The sequence below is a fragment of the Puntigrus tetrazona genome, chromosome 8 (assembly GCF_018831695.1).
Source record: "Puntigrus tetrazona isolate hp1 chromosome 8, ASM1883169v1, whole genome shotgun sequence".
In the NCBI taxonomy this organism is placed as follows: Eukaryota; Metazoa; Chordata; class Actinopteri; order Cypriniformes; family Cyprinidae; genus Puntigrus; species Puntigrus tetrazona.
Window position 1 is genome coordinate 18,674,211 of NC_056706.1, and position 20,653 is coordinate 18,694,863.

At 38.2% G+C, this 20,653-nt stretch overlaps 2 protein-coding genes across 4 annotated transcripts; one reads left to right on the forward strand and one right to left on the reverse strand.

Moving 5' to 3' along the window:
• Positions 1-1,108: 1,108 nt before the first annotated feature.
• arpc5la (actin related protein 2/3 complex, subunit 5-like, a) lies at positions 1,109-4,616 on the forward strand. Its single transcript, XM_043247072.1, has 4 exons — positions 1,109-1,514; positions 2,968-3,040; positions 3,806-3,982; positions 4,057-4,616. Exons 1-4 carry the CDS (start codon positions 1,375-1,377, stop codon positions 4,117-4,119), a joined length of 453 nt encoding a protein of 150 aa, XP_043103007.1. The 5' UTR covers positions 1,109-1,374; the 3' UTR covers positions 4,120-4,616.
• Positions 4,617-6,285: 1,669 nt separating this feature from the next.
• Positions 6,286-19,029, reverse strand: golga1 (golgin A1). 3 transcript variants are annotated; one of them, XM_043247069.1, is made up of 23 exons: positions 18,869-19,029; positions 17,960-18,247; positions 16,298-16,388; positions 15,569-15,643; positions 14,070-14,200; positions 13,830-13,958; positions 13,387-13,568; positions 13,110-13,221; positions 12,682-12,777; positions 12,122-12,247; positions 11,924-12,019; positions 11,276-11,371; positions 11,098-11,193; positions 10,736-10,888; positions 10,555-10,650; positions 10,266-10,355; positions 10,071-10,173; positions 9,596-9,756; positions 9,351-9,503; positions 8,874-8,933; positions 8,513-8,779; positions 7,109-7,195; positions 6,286-6,557 (listed from the first exon to the last, which is right to left on the reverse strand). In XM_043247069.1, exons 2-23 carry the CDS (start codon positions 18,083-18,085, stop codon positions 6,480-6,482), a joined length of 2,604 nt encoding a protein of 867 aa, XP_043103004.1. In that variant the 5' UTR covers positions 18,086-18,247; positions 18,869-19,029; the 3' UTR covers positions 6,286-6,479. The 3 variants fall into 3 exon arrangements, with proteins under 3 accessions (XP_043103004.1, XP_043103005.1, XP_043103006.1); XM_043247070.1 differs by having other exon boundaries at positions 13,387-13,556; positions 18,869-19,028; XM_043247071.1 differs by lacking the exon at positions 15,569-15,643.
• Between the last annotated feature and the right edge of the window lie 1,624 nt (positions 19,030-20,653).

Here is a 20,653-nt window from a genome sequence, read left to right on the forward strand (position 1 = left end):
CATTAATGTAAAAGCATCTGCTGTCCTCTAGTGGTCGTTTTCTGCTGGTGGACGGGTGGGTAGGAAAAGCTCGCGCGAGAAACTAATTCAAAGCAACGCTTAGTTTAGCTTTCTTAGTGTGGTATGCTTTAAGATGTATTATGTTAAATCGTAAATGTATTTTATTATTTAAATGGTATTTAAATTTATTATTTAAATGGTATATCTCCAGACGTAGCAGTTTATTACAGTTTATATTTCCAAATAGCTTGGAAAACAACAGAAAAGCTCATATTGGATATATAATGTCAAAATAAATAACAAAAACAAAACTATATTACTATAACTAAACTATACTATTCTGCAGCTGGAAGGCACACACATATATATATATATATATATATATATATATATATATATATATATATATATATATATATATATATATATATATATATATATATATATATATGGCAATTAAATAAAAAGCATATAGCACAGTTATTTATTTTGATTATAATTATGTAAAGCAAAAACTAATATATAATAGCATGTATTGTGAAGATTTGAATTACTGATAAAAAGAAATGTAATAATTAAAATGTAATTAAAATGTAATAATAGCCTATATTTCAGTGACCATTGGATAGAACAAAAAATGAACATTATTATTATTATTTAGTGAATATTAGAGAAGATGTTGATACATAAAATGAAAACAAATATGTTAATTGAGCATTTTGATTATGGTAAAATAGATAAATGCACATTACTATTATGATTAGAGAAGTTCTATTTATATAAGGATATTAGAGCATGTATTATTATGATTACGATGATGATGATATTATTCATTAAATATATTATTTAACAAATACAAAAATTAATGAATGAAAATAGCATAAATATTGTATATTAGGAATAAACATTTTCCCGGCATTCTTTGTTGCAGTCCATAATAGGCATGCCTTTTCTCTTTTTTAAAAATGGAAATGCAGTAAAATAAGAAACAAATTAATATGATAGCGACTCAAATTGATTCACACTGTCGGTTTCGCAAATGTAACACTTGTTGTTGTCGCTCATCATTTTTACGCGCATCTTAATAATTTAAGGCGCGGGTTGCAGGGCTGCATCACAGGAAACGGAAACACCGTGTGACAGCCTGCCCGCGGTGTGTCATTCCGTTTCCGCTTCAGTCGGGATTTTCGTGCGCTCTGCAGGAACGCGCGGAGATGCTGCCGCTGGGGGAGAGGTAACAGCCGCACCTTCCCGCTGACAGATGAACGCAGGAGCGGCGCCCCGTGCCCTCGGCTCCCGGCTCTGACGCGCGCGCATCGGTCCCGTTACCGCACGCTCCCGGACTCGCGCGATCGACCGAAGCCGCTCCTCCTCATGGCGAAAAACACCCTGTCCTCGCGATTCCGGGGAGTCGACATCGACGAGTACGACGAGAATAAATTCGTGGACGAGCAGGACGAGGCGGCCGAGCAGCAGGGACCGGACGCGTGCGAGGTGGACGAGCTCCTCAGGCGATATCCTTCACTTCAAACCGTGATCCTCGTGAACAAGCCGGGAGTGAGTCCGTCTCACCTGAGGTCACCCAGAGAGCAGCCCGGTCCTGCTTCAGATGTGCCTCGTGCATTATTTACGCGCGGGCTGTGTCTCAAACCCTTTCTGCTGTCTACCGAGGGACCCTGCGGTGTCCAGAAGTGATAGACAGGCGCACAGTGAAGGGGAATAGTGAGGCTGTCAGTGAGAGTGATGCGAGGCGGCTTTAGCTCTGCTCCAGGTTATTCATGTTTGAAGTCATTTTATTTACTTATTAATAGTTATTGGTGATGCTGATTGCTTCATGTTCTAATAATTGGATATTAAGGCTAATAATTTTCTATGAATATTTCAAAGCTTAGGTGTTATTTTTATTTATTTTTTTTATTTTCCGTACAGTAGTTTTAACAAGTTGTCACTCTGATTAATTAAAAAAATTGGCCTGGTTTAGGTTTTTTTTTTTTTTTAATTAATTTTATGTTGCAAGTTTTGATTTAATATACTTAAAGGGATGCTACGTTAACTTACTGAGAATAAGTTACAAATAATTTCTAAAGTTTTCTCTAAATTCAATTAAAATTTTTTAAAATAATTACATCCTTTAATCTCTAAATAACCTTGAAAAAGACAGGGTCATGCTATATATATATATATATATATATATATATATATATATATATATATATATATATATATATATATATATATATATATATGTCACATACTTTGGTGTGTTTTTAAGTGACACACTCATAGTTGTCAAATCAGAAAGTATTTAGTATTCTGTTCTGTGTTTTTCTCCCAGCTGTGATGTGGTTTATTTAATCAGGTCTTCAGCGGTTGAGACCGGAGTGATCCATTTTTTCTGCTCAGAGGCACATTTTTAGACCGTAAGAGCTTTAAAGAGGTCTGACTCTGGCTCCTCCACTACGTGATAAAGACATGCATCGCATGTTTGTGTTAACAGCGCGTGGACTTCTGCTTAGATGCTGTTCGGTGGTCATTATTGATTTCTTCAAAGGAGGATGGATGGCTTCGTGAAGGTAGTAAGATCTTTAAGAGTAGTTGAGGGTGTAATGATTGTTTTCAAACCGGTTTCTCGAGCGCTCCCTTCTCGTCTCCCATTGGTCGGATAGGAAACATAGTCCCGCCTCAAATCAGGTGCCGCTGTTTTGGGCTGTTCAGGATGATCGGCCAGGTTTTTATATGCCACTTTCCAGAGAAATCAACCTAGAAATGGTTTATTTTTAGTTGTATAACACTCGAAAATGTATATTCATAAACAATCAGGGAGACAAATGTCACATGTGTACCACCTAACACCAGCTTCTCTGTAAACCTTTCTACTACACACTAAAAATAAGATGCACCCCACATTTAAAGGGTTTTTAGGGGCGACTGACTGGTTGCTCAGCTTTCCTTAACTAACCGATGCACAGGGGACACGATGACGGCGTTTCACATCGCCCTGAGGAATCCACCAATCAACTCCAAGAATCCAGCGGTGAAAGTAAGGGCCACTTCTGTTGCTCGGTCAGCTCCACGTATTGCTTTCAGAGGTTCGGGGCCCTGTCATCAGGGGCCCTGTTGTCACAGAGATCTCATCACGTGACTGGAAGGTGTTGTTGATGTGCCTTGAGGGTGTGAAACACAGCGCTCTGAATTGGTTTAATTTTTCTTAAATATACACACGTGTCAAACACGTTAAGACGTGTGCATCAGAAGATATTGACAAAAGTGATTTTTGTGTCCATAGAAAGGGCATTGAATATAAGTAAAGAGTCGTCTTTTAAGGTTTCAAATAGGTTTTCAGTATAAAACAATATTTATGTAAAGATTGAAACATCATCATGCTTGTTCTGACTTTTTTTTTTTGCATATTAAAATACATGAAAAAATTAGGAAGCGTTCAAGCTAACTATTTTTCATTGTTTTAATTGAGTAAAATAATCTTACTGACAAATGGGAAGAACGTAGGATAGTGTTAAATGACAAAATAATTATAATTATATATATTTTAAAAAAATATATATATATATATATATATATATATATATATATACAACAACTAATTATTATATGGGGTGAAATTGATTTTTTTGCTGTAAATATGCCTGGCTTAATTGTTAAACTGAAGGACATTTTAGTGGGTAAATTAATAGTTTGAGAGCACTAACGAGCACATTAACATGATTAGATTTCTGTGCGTCTTATAAAGTATATTTCGGTGGATCAATAGTTGAATAGTCACTTAAACGGCCCGTGCCTCTTTCAGGAGCGGGCGCAGGCGGCGGTGCTACGAGTGCTGACCTCGTTCAAGAGCAGCGACATCGAGGCGGCCGTCAAGTCTCTGGACAGGAACGGAGTGGACCTGCTGATGAAGTACATCTACAGAGGCTTCGAGAAGCCCTCGGACAACAGCAGCGCCGTCCTGCTCCAGTGGCACGAAAAGGTCAGTCTTTAAAAATAAAGAGCCTCCGTCTCTTCGGAGTCCGTTTTTCGTCTCACACGTCTCTTGTCGCGCAGGCTTTCGCCGCGGGGGGCCTGGGGTCCATCGTGCGGGTCCTGACCGCGAGAAAATCCGTCTGAGGAGCCGAGAAAGAACGCCGGAGGTAACGGCCACGGGATTCGTTTCTCTTTCTTTAGACAAGGACAGCTTCCTCTTCTCTCGCAGCTCAACCTCACCCGAGGGGAAACCACTCGCGCTCAACCGATTATTTCACTCAGACACGGAGATGTTGTATGATATTTAATGTAAATTATTGATTCGTCGGTGTGTTACGGAAGACGTGGTTGTCGACCGGCGGAAGGCGGACGGTCCTGGACGGAAGGACGAGCCCTGAGCTGCAGCTTCAGGGAAAAACAAATACTGTGAGCGATTATGAAAGTCGTGTTTTACTTAGTTGGCACTCTCGGACGTGAAGTTCTCATTTCTTTAGCTCCGGTTCTCATTTTTCTTATTGTACAGAAAGAGGATGATGTTTAATATATATATATATAGTATTTAGGTGATGGTTGAAATCGTAGTGTGGGGTCGGGAGGGTTATTGTGAAGTGCCTGGTGCAATAAACAACATCAAGAGTGGACTGCTTTTCTTTGGCTGTAGTTTTAAGAGAAGCTAAATTTCTAATTTCAGCTAAATTGATTCACCTTTCTCATTTTAGCATAAGGTTAATGTTTCAAAATAACGAAAGAAAACCGGTATCACTGAAACCTAAAAACAAAAACCAATTCATATTAACCATATTATTCATAGAAACCAATTAATAAAAAAATGCTACTGGTATATTAATGACTTCCAATTAACATTTTTAGACACTTTATTAGAATGTAAACCAAATTGATTATGTCTTAATAAGCTTCGTTTTTGAGTTCAAAAGTAATGTAGATGTGTTATCTTTTAAGTGAATTGGTGAAATATTCAGATTTTCTGCTCAAGTCAGCACTGGAGCACAAAAACATCTTCACACAAAGTCGCTGAGAAAGATTTTAATTTTTTTTTTTTATCATCAAGTTTTGATATTCCTGACATACCATGAAGTGAAACCAAAGTAAGGATGTCGTGGTATTTTGCCGAAAGCGGAGGCAACGGATACTGCAACAGCTACAGTATCATAACATCAAACAAAACACGAGTACGGTTGTAGAAAAGTGCATTTTTTGGATCTTTCGATAGAAATAGTTCCCAAGCGGTTCATCCTCCGTTCCTCCTGAATCCCGTCGTTCAAGCTTCAGAAACGGAACTCAGTCGGTCTTCACACACAAAACAGACATCTTTGGGTTTCTTTTTCTAAAAACAGGAACAGGTTAAGCAGAGATGTTCGAGTCTCCAGTCGGCTGTTTTAGCAGAAAAACGTTAACCTCAGTGCTGCTGATGTGGCCTTAAAAGTGTTAAAACACACAAAATGACGTTGTTCTGACAGCAAGACACTGGCTTTGACCCGAAAACCGCTTTGTTTTCACAAGTGAAAAGGAAAGATGTTTCTATTGACGTTCTCACAGAATAGAAATGCAGTTAGCCTTGAATGTTAAGGCTTCAAGTGTACTCAAACGCTTCAGTATACGCTCAAAACCAAAGTACAATCAAAGCATTCGGTATAAGGCGTGCATGCTTGTTTCCTCAGTCTGTGCATATATGCCTCTATATTACAGTTTCAAGCCCACAGTGAAGAATCTCACACACACACACACACACACACACAGATGAGACTAATGCATGTGTATGATGACCAAAAAAAAAAAAAAAAAAAAAAAATTTACATAAGTTATGTATCCACTGATTTATAAATCCTCTTGTCACTTATATACAGGTATTCATATATAAATACTTGTATGGAATGTACATAACTGTAATTTACACATAAACAAGGCATATTAAAGTAAGATGCTTCCACGTATTCAAAAACAAACAAAACAAAACAAAAAAAAAACAGCAGGTGACATCCCATTCCTGATTTTCGCTGACTTCCAGGGCTGGAGGGAAAGGATATACTTTTACAGTCTTCATTAGGTACCACTGAAACAGAACAGCGGATGTGATGGGCCCAACTGTGTTTTCAGAGAGCTCAGATTTAAAGTACAATGAAAGTAAGAAGCGTTTTCCATCCTGTTCCAGCCGAGGGATGTCGGAAACGGCCGTTTACAGAGTACACGAGTGAGACGGATGACCAAAAAGATGAAAGTTCCCCAATTAACAAAAGGACGATGTTTATAAAGCATTTGTTTCCAGTCCCTGCAATAATTTAGTGGAAAATAAAAAAAAAAAAAAAAAAAAAAAAAAAAGGACAGTTGTTTTCGTGTCCCGCTGTTTAAAGGGCGTGAGCTACATAGGATCTGTTGAGGCAGAGATTGAAACTGCGGGGTCTGCAACTGCACCTTCAGACGTCAGCAGGTTTCTACCCACATTATTCACTGTTCGCTCCTTCACTTTGTTCTTGGGTAGTTGTCTTTCAGCTCCAACTTGAGGTTCCTGAGATGGAAGGCCGTATGATACCTTTGGGTGAGGGCTTGGAACCAAACCACGACATCTGAAACACACAAAACATCACTCTGACTTAGATGTGAATGCAATAGCTGATTATTTTCATGTTTTGGCCTGTAACTGATATGACAAACAGATTTTTTGATAATATGATGCACAGTATCAGTGAAAAATAATAATGACCCTTTAAAAACCGATAATATATATGTATCTAGCGGCATTAAACCCCGTTTCAAATAAAGTTCAACTTTATTTGAAAGTTTTTCTACAGATCCTCCACGCAGGCCACCTCTGAAAAGCCTAATGTAGCACAGTGAAGTGCGGTGACTTCCAGCACAGTTGCTGGGGTGAGCTATAAATACCTGGCAGCTGCTATTCCCGACCGTGTCACTGAGTGCTAATGGTTTGATTCGGAGCGGTGAGCCAGATATCCTGACCCACATTGTTAGCCGCTTTAGCGGAGTGGCCTAGTTAGCTCGCGGGTGCGGAGGAGAGCGCCGCTGGGGGCGATGAGGAGGCTTCAGAAGAGCGAGCGCTGACCTTTCCACGCGTCGCCCTCCAGATTCATACGTTTAAATTTGTTTTTCTTACACACACCTTGTACTCTAGTGTCTGTTTGAGCATGTCCTCCTCTTCTTTTGTGAAGTGCAGAAGTACAGAAACGGCTCTGATGAGCTGGAAAGCCTGGAGAGAGAGAGAGAGAGGGGTAAACTCTCATGGGAGCAGTCACACGAGCATCACTTATGATGTTATAATCAAGATTTAGCACAGGACTCTCTGGTGTTTGATAGTCAGTGATGCGCACACCGATTGGATTGTAACCAAAGGTGAATTAGTGTCAATAATGTACCAGGGAATCTTTTAGAGGACACCGTTGCGTCGATAATCTACTATATATACACCAAGTGCTACTGCAACAGAAAATTAATGGATGTGCGTAATCCGTTTTTTGCAAATGTAATGGTTGTCAGGTTTCTTGAATCAAATGAAAGTTCAAAGGAATGTTTGTTTTAAACCAGAATCTTTTGCAGCATTATAAAATGTCCTTTTTGTCAATTTACAGCATCTACGTCTTAACAGAAGTATTCATTTGCGTTCACTCAAAAATGTAAATTGGCTGAAAGTGCTTATCTTCATTGGCACAGAAACTCAACAGTGGATCCTATGCAGTGAATGGGTGTCATCAGAAAAACAAACAAACATCAAAATAATCCACATGACTCAATCCATTAATATCTTGTGAAAGTGAAAACATGGCTCGAGCGTGTGACTATGAAAAAAAGATTAAGGAGCACCAGTGCAACTGAAACAATCAGCATATTTGTGTTTGAGCTCAGGGTTTCGTCAGCATTGACAGACTGTTTCATATATGAAAAAGTCATGGTTCAGCTGACGCGCAATTAAAACAAAGTGCTTTAATTTATCAATGAAAGCGTGTTTTAAACAAATCTAGTGAGTCAATGATTCAATTACCCATTTATAAAGACAGTCAGTTGCTTGATTCCTGAATGAATCAGCTGTCTGAATAAACAGAATGATTCAGTGAAAAAAAAAACTAAATATAAACAAACTGTGACAAACCGCCACCTACTGGCCATTTTAATGTAAAATATCAGCCTTCATGTATGGGAAGGCTAACTTTTGATTATAGAAGGTGCTCCTGAAATTTCTCACTGTGTGTAACGAAGGCATTCGCTTCTGGCCAAAATACCTGTCCATTTTGGATTATAATGTTTTTCCTACTGACAGCACCCATTAACCGCAGCAAAAATATATATTTACATCTTGGATGGCTGAACAATGAGCAAATTCATTTAATTTCTTTGAAAAACAAAAAACGACCTCAAGCTTTTGAACTGCAGTGTCACTTAATCATTTGTCAGGTTACCAACTAAAAGTTGCTTATTTATAGGAGTTTGTTCTAATTTGTCCCTAACTCCAAGAATGAACAGCAGTAACAGTGACACATTACCAAGAAACACTAATGGTTTGAGCCCTCACCTCCGCCTCTCTAGATGACATGAACTTCAGCACCACGTGTTTGAGGTACTCAAAGTTGATCTCTCTTGTGTCGGTGAGGTCTGAACTGTTAGTGACTGTGGTGTTGGAGGTGATGGGAGGCAGGCCTGAAGTCTGAGGGAGTCCCGGGGCTGGGGTTAGAGCCGCGGTGGGCATCAGTGTCTCTGAGATCGTCTTATCGGTTGATTTCTCCTGCCTGCTTTCCTGGAGTCTCTCCTTCGTCTCAGAGTCAGGATCTGGCTTCAGTTTCTGTCGCATAAACGCATTGCAAGGAAATGTTTACCGACAGCTGACGTGGACTGTTCTGCATATGTGGACTTGATGCTTCTGAATAAACGCTCACCAGCTCTTTCTGTAATGTCCTCTTCAGTTCTGCAAGCCTCTGCTGTTGCTGCTTTATTGTCTGACAAAAAAAAATAAAAAATAATAATAATAATAATAATAATAATAATAATAATAATAATATATATATATATATATATATATATATATATATATATATATATATTTTTTTTTATAATTACATAAAAAACCTGATAAATTTGCAATGAAGGTTTAAATGGTATAATACAATGTATTTGAAATGTACAACAATATGTAGAAATAAAACACATTTATTAAGAAAACTATTTTTGTCACATTCTTATTGGATAAAGCCCATAAAAACAAATGATTGATTTAAATAATTGAAATGATTTATTCTTTTAAAATATGTTCTCCATAATTGTAAAAGTAAAAAAACTAAAAACTCTTCAAAACATTCAAATTCAAGTTCATAATTACAAAATCTCTCATGTTTTCATTTCAGTGATTTCCTTACCTTGTTCTTTTCGGCCAGCTGTTGCTCCAGGTCTTTATTGACCTTTTGTAACTGGTCAAGATCACTTACAGTAACCGTCCCGTTCTGCTCTCCATCGCACTCGTCATGTGACTGTGCTGTTAAACTCATCACCTCGCCCTCAAGATCAGACACCTGTTACACACAACGAAGCGCGTCAATGCAAAAACATCAAACTGGTAAGACGAGGCAGCTGAGATGAAGCACACACACACGCACACACTGACCCGGGACTGGTAAGACGAGAGTTGTTGTGTTTTTGTGAGGATTTCCTGCTGCAGTGATGTCAGCTGAGAGTTGTGTTCTCGCTCTCGCTCCTCAGCCTCCGAGCGACGAGACTCGCACTCGGCCTGCAGAGACGACAGAGCGCTACGGGCCGCCTGCAGCTCTGACACACACAATAAGAGACAGAAGCTTTTTAATGCCACCATTATGAGGCACGGAACGGTTCTTCGTATCTCTGGATTTAATCTACAGCGCACACATCCATCTTTTGCATTGTTCTTGTGGGCAGAACTCCAAAACATCATGACTGTAGTCCAGTTCTAAGAAGGTTCTAAAAAAAATTGTTTGGCATTTTGTCGTGGTTTTTATTTACGTATTTAATTTTATTTCTTTCAGTTTACTTTATTTCAAGTAACAAATTCATGAATCCGAGCCAGATCTGGAGTATTGTGATGAGCGGACCCCCTGAATCCTTACCTTCCTTCAGTGTGTTTAGCTCCTCCCCTTTTGCTCCTAAATCCAGAGAAAGACGACTAACTTCCTGTTCTGCCTTTTCAAGAGACTCCGACAATTTGCTGACCTATCAAAGTCAAGTAAGAAATCAAGTTCATGATAAATGACTTTAGGAGTACAAAAAAATATGTGCATGTTTGAATAAGCCGGTGAATTAACCTGTTGCTGGAGTTCCTCTCTCTGTTTTCTGGTTTCCTCCAGAGCTTTGGCGATTTCAACACTTACAGTCTGTCTGCTGATCAACTCCGCCTGTGACGCAGACAAATATATTACATAAATGTCATACTGGTCAGAAACAAAACTCAAGCTCACAAAAAACCTGCACCGCAGCATCATACAGACAATATGTCAATGTGACAATAAATAAATGAAGCCTTGGTGTACATAAATCTTCTTGACCGCAGTCTTTTGAATGGTAGTGTATGCGAGAGTGGCAGATGATTCTTACTCTGGACTGCTCTAGTTCTGCCGTCAGTCTCTCTACAGTGCCGTCGACCTCAGCTTTGCTCTTCAACAGTGAGGTTTTTTCCTCCTCCAGTAACCGCTTGAAAAAGAGACGGACGTCAGATAGCTTTTAATAACATTCCCGTTTTAATTGAAAGATAAGATTACGGATGTTTCGCACGCACCAGGCTGTCCTGATGCTTGCTGGCCTCGGTTTCTCTCTCTCCGTGTAGTGCAAGAAGTTCCTCCTCCAGCCTGGCCGTTTTCTCCAGGCCTCTCTGTCTCTGTGTGGAGACCTGCTGCTGTAGTCTCTCCCTCTCCTCTGCCCACTCCGCCTGCTGTGGGACCAAAGGTCAGAGGTCAACACTTATAAGGCAAAACTAAAAGGAGCAAGCAAGCCAATTTTTAAATACTTTAAACCCATTTTTCTTGTCTAATGCTAGCGTCCCAGTAGGTATGACTGATATCTGACAGAAGGGGGCGACATTTCAGTAAAAACATTTCAGTGTGTGATTAAAAAGAGACCCAAGATGAGCCAGCTATGTACCAGCTTCTCCGCGTGCGCTTCACTGTCTTCAAGTTGCTGTTGCAGACTCTTCATGGTCTCAGTGCAATCAGCCAGCCTCTGCTCCAGATCTGATATCTGACAACACACACACATCATTCAGATCATTCAGCCAGAGTCACGTGTGGGTTAACTGCGGGTTAACTGTGGGTTAACTGACCTGCGCATCTGTCCTCTCCCTGTAAGCTTTGGACGAGTCGTCTTTGTGCTTGACCAGAGTCTGCAGATCTGTGATGTTGGCGTTCTGCCGAGAGATCTGGATACAAATGAGAAACGGGAATTTTGTCATTGAATACAAAAGGTGTAAAGAACAAGATAGTGTAGACAATAGATAGAAGATTCATTTTTCAATTTGATTACAAGGGTTTATAAAGGGTCTAAATTCTAAATGAAATTTGATTAGATGTTTTTTTTAAATGCATTAAGAACATTCTTTAAATACATTTTACACTACCACTGAAGTTTCTAGTTTTGTTTTAAAGAAATTAATACTTTCGAGTAATTAAATTGAACATTAAATTGATCAAAAATGTCAAATCAGCCTTGCACTACAGGAATAATTTACATTCTAAAATACCTATTTAAATATAAAACGGCTGTTTTACATAAAAATCACAATATTACTATTTTTGCATACATGCTACCTGATTGCAATGTGTCACCAAAATACATTTTCCATATTTGCCTGCACGCTCGAAACGTCCCTTACTTTGTAAAAGTTTTTTGTAACATTTATTTTCTGAACTTGAAATCCCAATTGTAAAAGCTTAATGTAGAGAAGAGCTTGAGCTTTGATGCTGGGGTATACCTGGGCCTCCAGTGAACTGACCGCAGTGGTGTGGTTCGTTCTCTCCTCCAGTAACTCTCCTCTGGTCTCCTCTAGCCTCTGCTGTAATAAAGACTTCTACACACACACACACACACACACACACACACACACATTCAGATATTAGATGCCTGAAACTGCAGTAAGATGATAAGGGGTATATTGCGAGTGTCCTCTGACCTCTTTGAGCAGTTCCTGCAGGTGCTCATCCTGAGATAGGTTCGCTTCTAGTCTCCTCTCTAAGGAGGCAGCCTTCTCCTGCAGATCAGCCAATAGACGCTCTCGCTCCTCCTCTGTCACTGCAACCTGACCAATCACAGTAAGGTATGAACAGGTATAACAATGTGATGAAAAAATATTTTTTTTGAAAAATTGGTATTGCATTTAGGGATTAATAAATTCAAATAAATTATTATAAACAGATAAATGCAGTGCAGTGACAGTATCTCAAGATACATTGTTAAACTTGCTTGTGAAAATTGTCTTAAAAACCACTTCAATATAAAAAAAATAAAAAGCTAGAAAACACACAGATGTAATGGTTAGATTTCATTTTGTTAGATTTTGTAGGTCCTAATAATTAGGAAGCGTTCGCTGTAATTATATAGCCTACAGTTTTCGATTCAATGCCACTCACATTTGTTCCTGCATAATTTAGCACATTGGCAGACAGTAATTTTCACTTGCAAATGCGAGTGAGGGCTTCAGTATCAATGGATTCTTTGTCGAGTCAATCAGACCTTGTTCTTGTGCTGCTGGTGCTGTAGCTTCAGCTTATTGTGTTCAGACTGGAGCTGCTCCATTGATTTCTCTAATGCCTTTGCATTGTTTTGTGCCTGAGAAAACAATACAAAACCAATGTGGAAACGATTTTTATCATATCATTCAAGCGAAGCGAATATTGAGTGTTTCCCTCAGGAGTGTATGGTTACTTCAAGTTTTGAAAAGAAGGGGTTTAAACAATTAAATATTACAGACTATGCTTAGGCTTAAAAAAAAAAAAAAAAAAAGAAGCTAATTATAAATGCCCGAATACAACATTATACAACATAATACAACAAATGCAAAAGTAAAGGAAATGATCAAGTGCAAGCTGGGCTGAAACTACTTTGAAGTCCTTCTTGTAGAGTGCTCTGTACTGATAAGCTGAAGGTTGCCAAGTGCTGACCTTCTGGAAATCCTCTGACACCTGCTGGATCAGCTGCTGTAACTCTTGCTCTCTCCTCTCCAGAGCCACAACCCTCTTTTCAGCCTCCGTTCTCTCACTCAACAGCTCATCTCTGAAAGACAAACTGCAGATTTGATTTTCTGAAAGAAACGGCTCTAAATTCAGTTTAAATATTTCATTAACGTATCAAAGGCCTCTGAAACATTTCCACCCCATTCCGAAAATGTCGGTAGTAGGACTGAATGAAAGTGGAGTTCCTCCGTGTTTCTGCACACACCTCTGGGCCTGTAGCTGTGAGTTGACCCTGCACATCTCCTCGTGTTCCTCCCCCAGCTCATACAGCTTGTCCTGGGTTTGGCTCAGGGTCAGTCTCGCAGTGTTCAGCTCCTCTCCTCTCAGTTTGAGCTCTTTCTCCCGCTGACTTAGCTGTTCCTCCCGCCTCAGCAGCTGCAGGACACACTTTATGATCAGGGTGCATAAACAGATTGCGAATAAGATGGGACCCTTGCCTGTTCTGCATTATACACGAGTCTGTGTTTCCCGCCACTTCCGGGTGTTAGATTAAGTATGCATTCTTTACATTAACCTGGATATGCATCGGTGTAAAAAAATATCGTTAAATGCAGGAACGTGAAGGAAGGTGAGGAGAGAATACTCTTTTGATGCTGTTCTTGCCGTAAAGAACTAATAAAAGAATACTCAAGGGTTCACTGTGCTGACCATGTGTTTGACTTTGGCCAGTTCCTGCTGCTGAAAGCCCTCCAGCTCATCCAGATCATCTCTCTTCTGGAAGAGACTTAAACTCTGCTCTGTCATCTCATCTAGCCGAGCTGTCAGTGACGACTTCTCCTGTTCGACAGAAAGAAAATAAAATATCAACACTGATGTTTGAAATTATCGGATGCTTTTAAACCGAAAGTGACTAGTCAGGCTCGATGATATGCTACAAAAGATCTTTACCTGCTCTAGAGTCGCTAGCTTATCCGTCCACTCCTGGTCCTTCTTCTCTAACGCCAAGGCCATGCCTTCCGCCATCTTGGCTCTGTTGGCCTGGAAAGCTTCATTCTGGTCTTGAAGTTTGCGCATGGATGCTGATTGGACACAGAAATCAGACAAACGACTCAATCTTTTTGATTTCTGCTTTAATCTTTCTGATTTTCATCCTAAAAACATATTACAGAACACTTTCAGCATAACAACTACAGGCTGCATCTATGCTGCACATTTAGTTTTCACAGTTGATACTTTAAATATGTTCCTCAGCGTGTGTAAACTGGCAGCAAACATGTTTACATTAAATATACTAGAACATGAAATTAGAGGTTAGGTGTTATTACACATGGGAAAGTTAGACCCAAGATCAATAAAGTACCTAACACAGCAATACATTAAATATTAATTTTGTTAGTTTTATTAATCAAACTTTATTGGAAAAAAGAACAACATTGCCAGTAATGTCTAGATGTCCTTGTTAGTACAGCTATAAAATTGATTGTTAGTGTATATAAATATACATACATACACACACACATACATACATATATATGTGTGCGTGACTGTATAAAAAAAAAAACTTTTTATAATCAGTGTATTTTTCCTTTTACTTTGGGTTTGAACAGAAATGGGATCTGAGCTTTTAGAGATTAATAACACTTCTTAGCAAAATATCTCACTAGGTTGACGTAGGGCACAATTCACGAAAAAAATAATAAAGTTACACAAAAATTGTTTAAAGCATGTGTTTAAGCTATAGATTTTAACCTGTAAAATTCAGAAACCATAGGCCCAGACACATTTGCCAGGCACAGAAAACTCCCAAAGAAATAGGTTAAAAGAACTATTCCGTGTTCAACAACAGTCACGCTCTAACAGCAGCATTTGTGGGATATTTTTTTAATACTTCACCGCTAAAAATAAACGTTTGTCTATACATTTATTCATTTAAAAAAGCAAAAATTACTGCTACAGTTACAAAGATTATTGATGACAAAGTAATAATGATGACAATAATATTAATAACAACACTATTTTAAGATAATATTGCATATATATATATATATATATATATATATATATATATATATATATATATATATATATATATATATATATATATATTTTTTTTTTTTTTTTTTTTTTTTTTTTTTTATTTTAAATATATATACAGTTAGAAAGTGATTCAATTAATGTAGTCACATCTTTAAACAAATGGGGGAGAAATAATATTTGGTGATAATCAACATTATAAAAAAGCTTAACTCATTTGTGATAAAACAAATTAATTTCACTATTTTCATTTTTTGCTTTCTGATCAAGAACCAACCTTATTTGTCTGTAAGAACGCATGCTTGGGTGAGGTTTGTGTAAAAGCATCGGACAAATGAATGGAAAACGGAGCAGAGGAAGAGAAAGCCAAAAGAAGGAAGAGGCGAAAATGGGAGGAAAAGAACGGTACGTACAATCCTGATACTTCTCTAATGCAATCTCAAGCTTCTCCTTGGTCTTCTGCATTAGCCGAAGCTGCTCAGCGTAGTCTAGGGTCGGGGAATGGGATACCGACACACACACAAAAACACGACCGGAGGGAGGCAAAGGATGAGGGGGAGGGTGGGAGGAAGGACAAAACAGGGGGGAGAAAACAAAGGGATAAATATGATTGAGAAGATAAACAAATGGAGGGAAAACAGAATGATTTTCTGAGATGAGAAAACCAGACTGATTGTGAGGCTGAACAATGACCTTTGACCTTTACACCAATAGATCATCCCTGATCAGGTCAATTATGCAATCATATTATCTAGCACTGCTCTTTTAGGGTTAAAGGAGTTTCTAGATCAGGCTTTGTAATCGCATACCATGGCTAGCTGATAGCGAGAGCCAGGTATCTATTATTTATGCTGATTTTTCCAGGCCGTTACAGTGGAGTCATTCGCATTCATTCCCGGCTTGTTTTGTGGCAAATCTGTCAAAAGTCACGTGCTTTATACATTTCCATTGAGGCAAAAGGTATAAAGTGTCAGGTGAGAAACTTGTACACGTAACAGACCATCTCTAGTTTTTCCTTTTCTCATTGATTTCCACTGACGTTTCGTCAAGCCGTCACATTGGCCTTGCGTATCTTTTTCCTCCTTTCAGTCTTTTTCTCTTGTTGTGTTTACATGAGCCTTACTGTATTGTGTTGGCGATACCTGAGAGTTTGGCCTCCAGCTTTCGTATCTGATCGTTTCTGCGCTGAATTTGAGAAGAAACATCATCTCTGGAGCTGCTGCCATCAGAAGCCTAAGAGTGAACCAAAGAGATGGACATGTTTATTTTAAAATATACCATATAAAAAACTAGTAAAGCATCAATATGTAAAAAAAATTGTTGCCAAATACTAAATAGTATTATTTTTCGTTTAATACTGATTATATATATTATTTATAGTCTTTTTTTAGTATTTAGTATTCCATTGTTATAGCCAATAACTAATAGGATTAGAAGAATATTATGAGAATTAAACAAAAAAAATAAATAAATTAAAATAAAATAAGAAAAAAAGTTTTACAATGAAACAGTTAAACAGTTTTAGGAAGAAAAAAAAAAAGTACAAAAAAATGACAGCAAAAACAATCTAAATATAAAAACTGTGAGATTGAGTGTGAACAAATAAATATAAAACATTGGCCAATACCAATATATCAAAAATATAATTCCACATCCTTTATAAGTACTGCAGAACGCAAAAGGGAGATGTTTATTTATTTTAACACAAGAAAATACCTATCAATTTTATTAATTATACAAGTTATTATTTTCAGTGTCACTGTGGTCCAAAACGATTGGTTTCTCTCAGAAAAGCACCTACTAGACTGGCTTTGATTTACACCGGTCACTGATACTACTCTCGTCCTCCAACAAGCCTACAGCGTTAATTATTTAGGGCGAAAGACCAACTGAACCTAACCCTGAGAGTGTTTCCCATTAATTGCAAGAGGACAGGCGTGTCAGGTTACACTGGTTTGTCGACGCATGTGACGTTATTTAGCCCTCGCTAGATTTCACTGCTTTCACAAGAAGCATAGCACGGCTCTCTAGTAATAAAAGCCACACTACCGGGTTGTTCAGGTGCAGCACTGTGCAAACACAGTCAGTAAACAGCCATGTAACTTTCTCTAGAGCGGATCCTGTAAATATGCCAGCCATTTGAAACAGGAGTAATCACTATGCTGATTTATTAGGCCCAGTCTGCTTTTGTAATAGGAAATGATCAAATATTTACTATGCTTATCAAAATGTGTCAGGTGGCACTTTACCGATGCCTATGTGAAAGTACACTTTTAAAATTTAGTCATTTAATATCCTCTACACATTTTAGTTAATTTTAGCATTAAAAAAAAGATTAACCACCATTCCTCTGAGAGGACTGTAAAACAAAAATATTACTTTTGAACTACAATCAAAACTGTAAATAAGCTAAGAATAAACAGTACGGTGTATGCTGAATATTCGGCTTCGCCAAAGGAATAAATTATGTTAATCATATAACAAAATAGAAAAATGTTATATTAATTAACTGTATTTCAAACAAACCCCAAACGTCCGAATGATAGTGAAATGCACTAATAATCGGTGTAGTACATAAAAGCACTCAAGAAGAAGAAGAAGACAATAACTATGTAAAAGTATACATTAGACAGAAAGCAGTAACGCCGTACTACGATGGAGATATAACTGGCTAGAAATTGTAAAAAAAAAAAAAAAAAAACACAGACCCAAACTTCACTGGTATGAATATTGCATGATATGATATGATGTAAGCTAGAGACTCACAGAGAGATTTACACAAAAGCAGAGAGAGATCAACTCACAAAGTCATCTCCAGAGTCTGCGCCCACAGAAGTGATGGACTCTTTGCTCATGGAGCGAGGGATGCGGCCCGACCGAGGAGCGGTAGCGGCCTCCTCCGCCAGCTTCTTCTTCAACTTCGCGAACATCTCTGTAGTGTAGATGAAGCGTATGTCTTTGTGTGTGAAGCGGTGATTTGAACGTCTTCCCAGCTGTCAACGGAGACACTTCAGGGTCCTCTGAAAGCTGAACGGCTTACATTCACGGCGTATGCGGATCTCATTCTGGTGTTACTCTCGGCTGCCTTGACTCTGGAAAAAAATATTAAATCAAATTACATTAGTATTCGCTGCATTAGCAGAAGGATCTAGCGGTCAAAGGAGGCTTTTAACCAGCAGATAGTTTTCTGAATTAAATAAGTTTGCTGTGCTGGCAACCTGCTCGCTAAGAGTGAACTGCTTAACGCACATCACTATCTAGTGTGCATCTGTGCTTGTTCATATAGTGAGTTGAGGTGACATATGAAAAAAAAAATACTACACTTACATTATTAACACTCGCGTTAAAGATTAATTAACGCAGATGAGTTGTTTTACGCAAAACACGGTAAATGGAGTACAATTAAATAATAAAAATCTGACGCTTTTATGCGTTTTAGAATAAAGTGAACGTGCAAGACTAAATGTTGACACGACTCGATGTGCTACACTGTAGTAAGCTAACCAGTGTCAGATTAGATTATGACACGCAAACTTGACGGCAGGACCATTCATCCATCACACGCTGACGGTGTAAGACAACGTCCACGCCAAAACTGTCAGATGAAAAGCGCAGAGCCGAGCAACAACAAAAATTTGTAAACAGAGCTAGCTAATGTTAGCTCTCGCCCGTCTCTTTTACTAAACCAGCAACACAGACGAGCGTAAACCTACCGTGAAAAGTCCACAGGCTCGGACAGAGCTGAGGCTCATTGTAAGTGAAATCCCGCTTAACGCTAATATTTCTCCGGACGTTACATCTGTGCTTGATCTTTTTGTCGGGGCTAGCAGCTGGCTAACTAACTTCACACGTAATCTTCAGTCACCAGATTCCTGATGACGTTCCAGGAACAACTTGGCGACTGCGCTCGTCGCTGATTGGGCGACAGCGGGAGGGAGGCGTGGCTACAGGTTCGCGTGATTTCATGTCAATCTCGAAAGCTGTCATACCTTTGGACATACTTACAGAGGGTCTGTGCCGCATTGATAAATTAGACGCATAATATCATTTAAATGTATAATGTTACGTTAATGTGTTTATAATTATAAGACATTGAAATAATAATTATTTAATTTTTATTAGATTTTGCTTTCACATCATGTAGGCTATCCTAATGTTGAAAGGATTTTTTTTTTCTTTGGAATGTTTTTTTCTCGCAAAAATCACTTTACAGCCATTGAAAAGCAGCTTGCTATTTTTTTTCTCGCTAAATCTGAACGTGAGCTTTCACTATGTAATGACATAACTACACAGATAGCCTGCATATTGTACGATTAATACAAACTCACCTTTATTATAAAATGTCTGGAATAGCCAGTTAACTGAAGCTAGATGGATTTTCGGGAAGAAATGGCTCTTCATATATAATAAAAGGAATTTAAACAAACCTCAGATAACATAGATAGGAATAAACTAATTATGTATACTGTATATAAACATAACACACACACACACACACACACACACACATATATGTATATATGTATGTATATATATATAATAAAAAATAACATAAAAAACTGTCATCCAAACTTTCTACTTGTTCAGAACAGTTGATGATAGCCATAAACTTTCATAATGTTTTGTAAAAGTCAGTGGCCATCAACTGTTTGGTGCCAACATCCTTCAAAATATCTTCCTTTGTGCTCAACAGAAGAAAGAAACTCATACAGGTATGGAACAACTAGAGGATGACTTTTTTTTTTTTTTTTTTTTTTAGTTAACTATGGCTTTAAGGTGGCCTCCATGCACAGTCCTCGCCCAGCAGGCTTACATGCCCTTTATGATTCTCATATGGGTTGTGTAATCACCACCAACAGTGCATGCACTGTTTCAGCCGTCATATATTGTCATTTGTTGGCCAAGACCTGCACGTTATACATCGGTATTCTGAGAAACAGCAGTGTCCTTCGGCAGCTCTGTTAACATTGTGCATAATTTACAACGCCGTTTGGGACTCTTTTAATTGGTTCATTACAATAACCACAACCTGAAGCATCTTTTAGCTCTAAATAATAATAATATTAATAAAAAACACTAAACGCTGTTTTGTACAAAAGTACACTACACATTCATAACTTGCTTTAAAAAAAACCTGTGTAAATTTAAATGGAGAAAAGGATTGGTGTAAATGTGTCTATAACAACACATTTAGTAAGCATGTTATTTGTGCATGATCTTTGAAATGAAAAAGCTACATTTTCGTTATTAAGACACAGATGCTAGATTGAGAAGAGTAAAACTTTTATGAAAAAAAGACCAGAATTATTACTGTGTTTGAAAAGGTTGAAAAGGAAGCTATGTTACAGTCTTGCTAATATTGATGGCTCAGGACAGCATCATATGACCACATGACATCTGCAAAATTGTTCCATCCTTTTGCACAACCAGAAGATGGTGCTGCTGATGATAATAACATATACTGACAGCTCATAGGAATTGATGCCGCAGAAAATTAA

Excerpts from the sequence above, each read along its gene's own strand:
- arpc5la (XM_043247072.1), top strand. The coding sequence starts at position 1,375 with ATGGCGAAAAACACCCTGTCCTCGCGATTCCGGGGAGTCGACATCGAC. Across the intron at positions 1,515-2,967 it reads GTGGACGAGCTCCTCAGGCG|AGGGGACACGATGACGGCGT; the intron begins ATATCCTTCACT and ends TAACCGATGCAC. Across the intron at positions 3,983-4,056 it reads TGCTCCAGTGGCACGAAAAG|GCTTTCGCCGCGGGGGGCCT; the intron begins GTCAGTCTTTAA and ends CTTGTCGCGCAG.
- golga1 (XM_043247069.1), bottom strand. The coding sequence starts at position 18,085 with ATGTTCGCGAAGTTGAAGAAGAAGCTGGCGGAGGAGGCCGCTACCGCT. Across the intron at positions 12,248-12,681 it reads ACCAGCAGCACAAGAACAAG|GTTGCAGTGACAGAGGAGGA; the intron begins GTCTGATTGACT and ends GTGATTGGTCAG. Across the intron at positions 9,504-9,595 it reads TCTCGTCTTACCAGTCCCGG|GTGTCTGATCTTGAGGGCGA; the intron begins GTCAGTGTGTGC and ends TGTGTGTAACAG.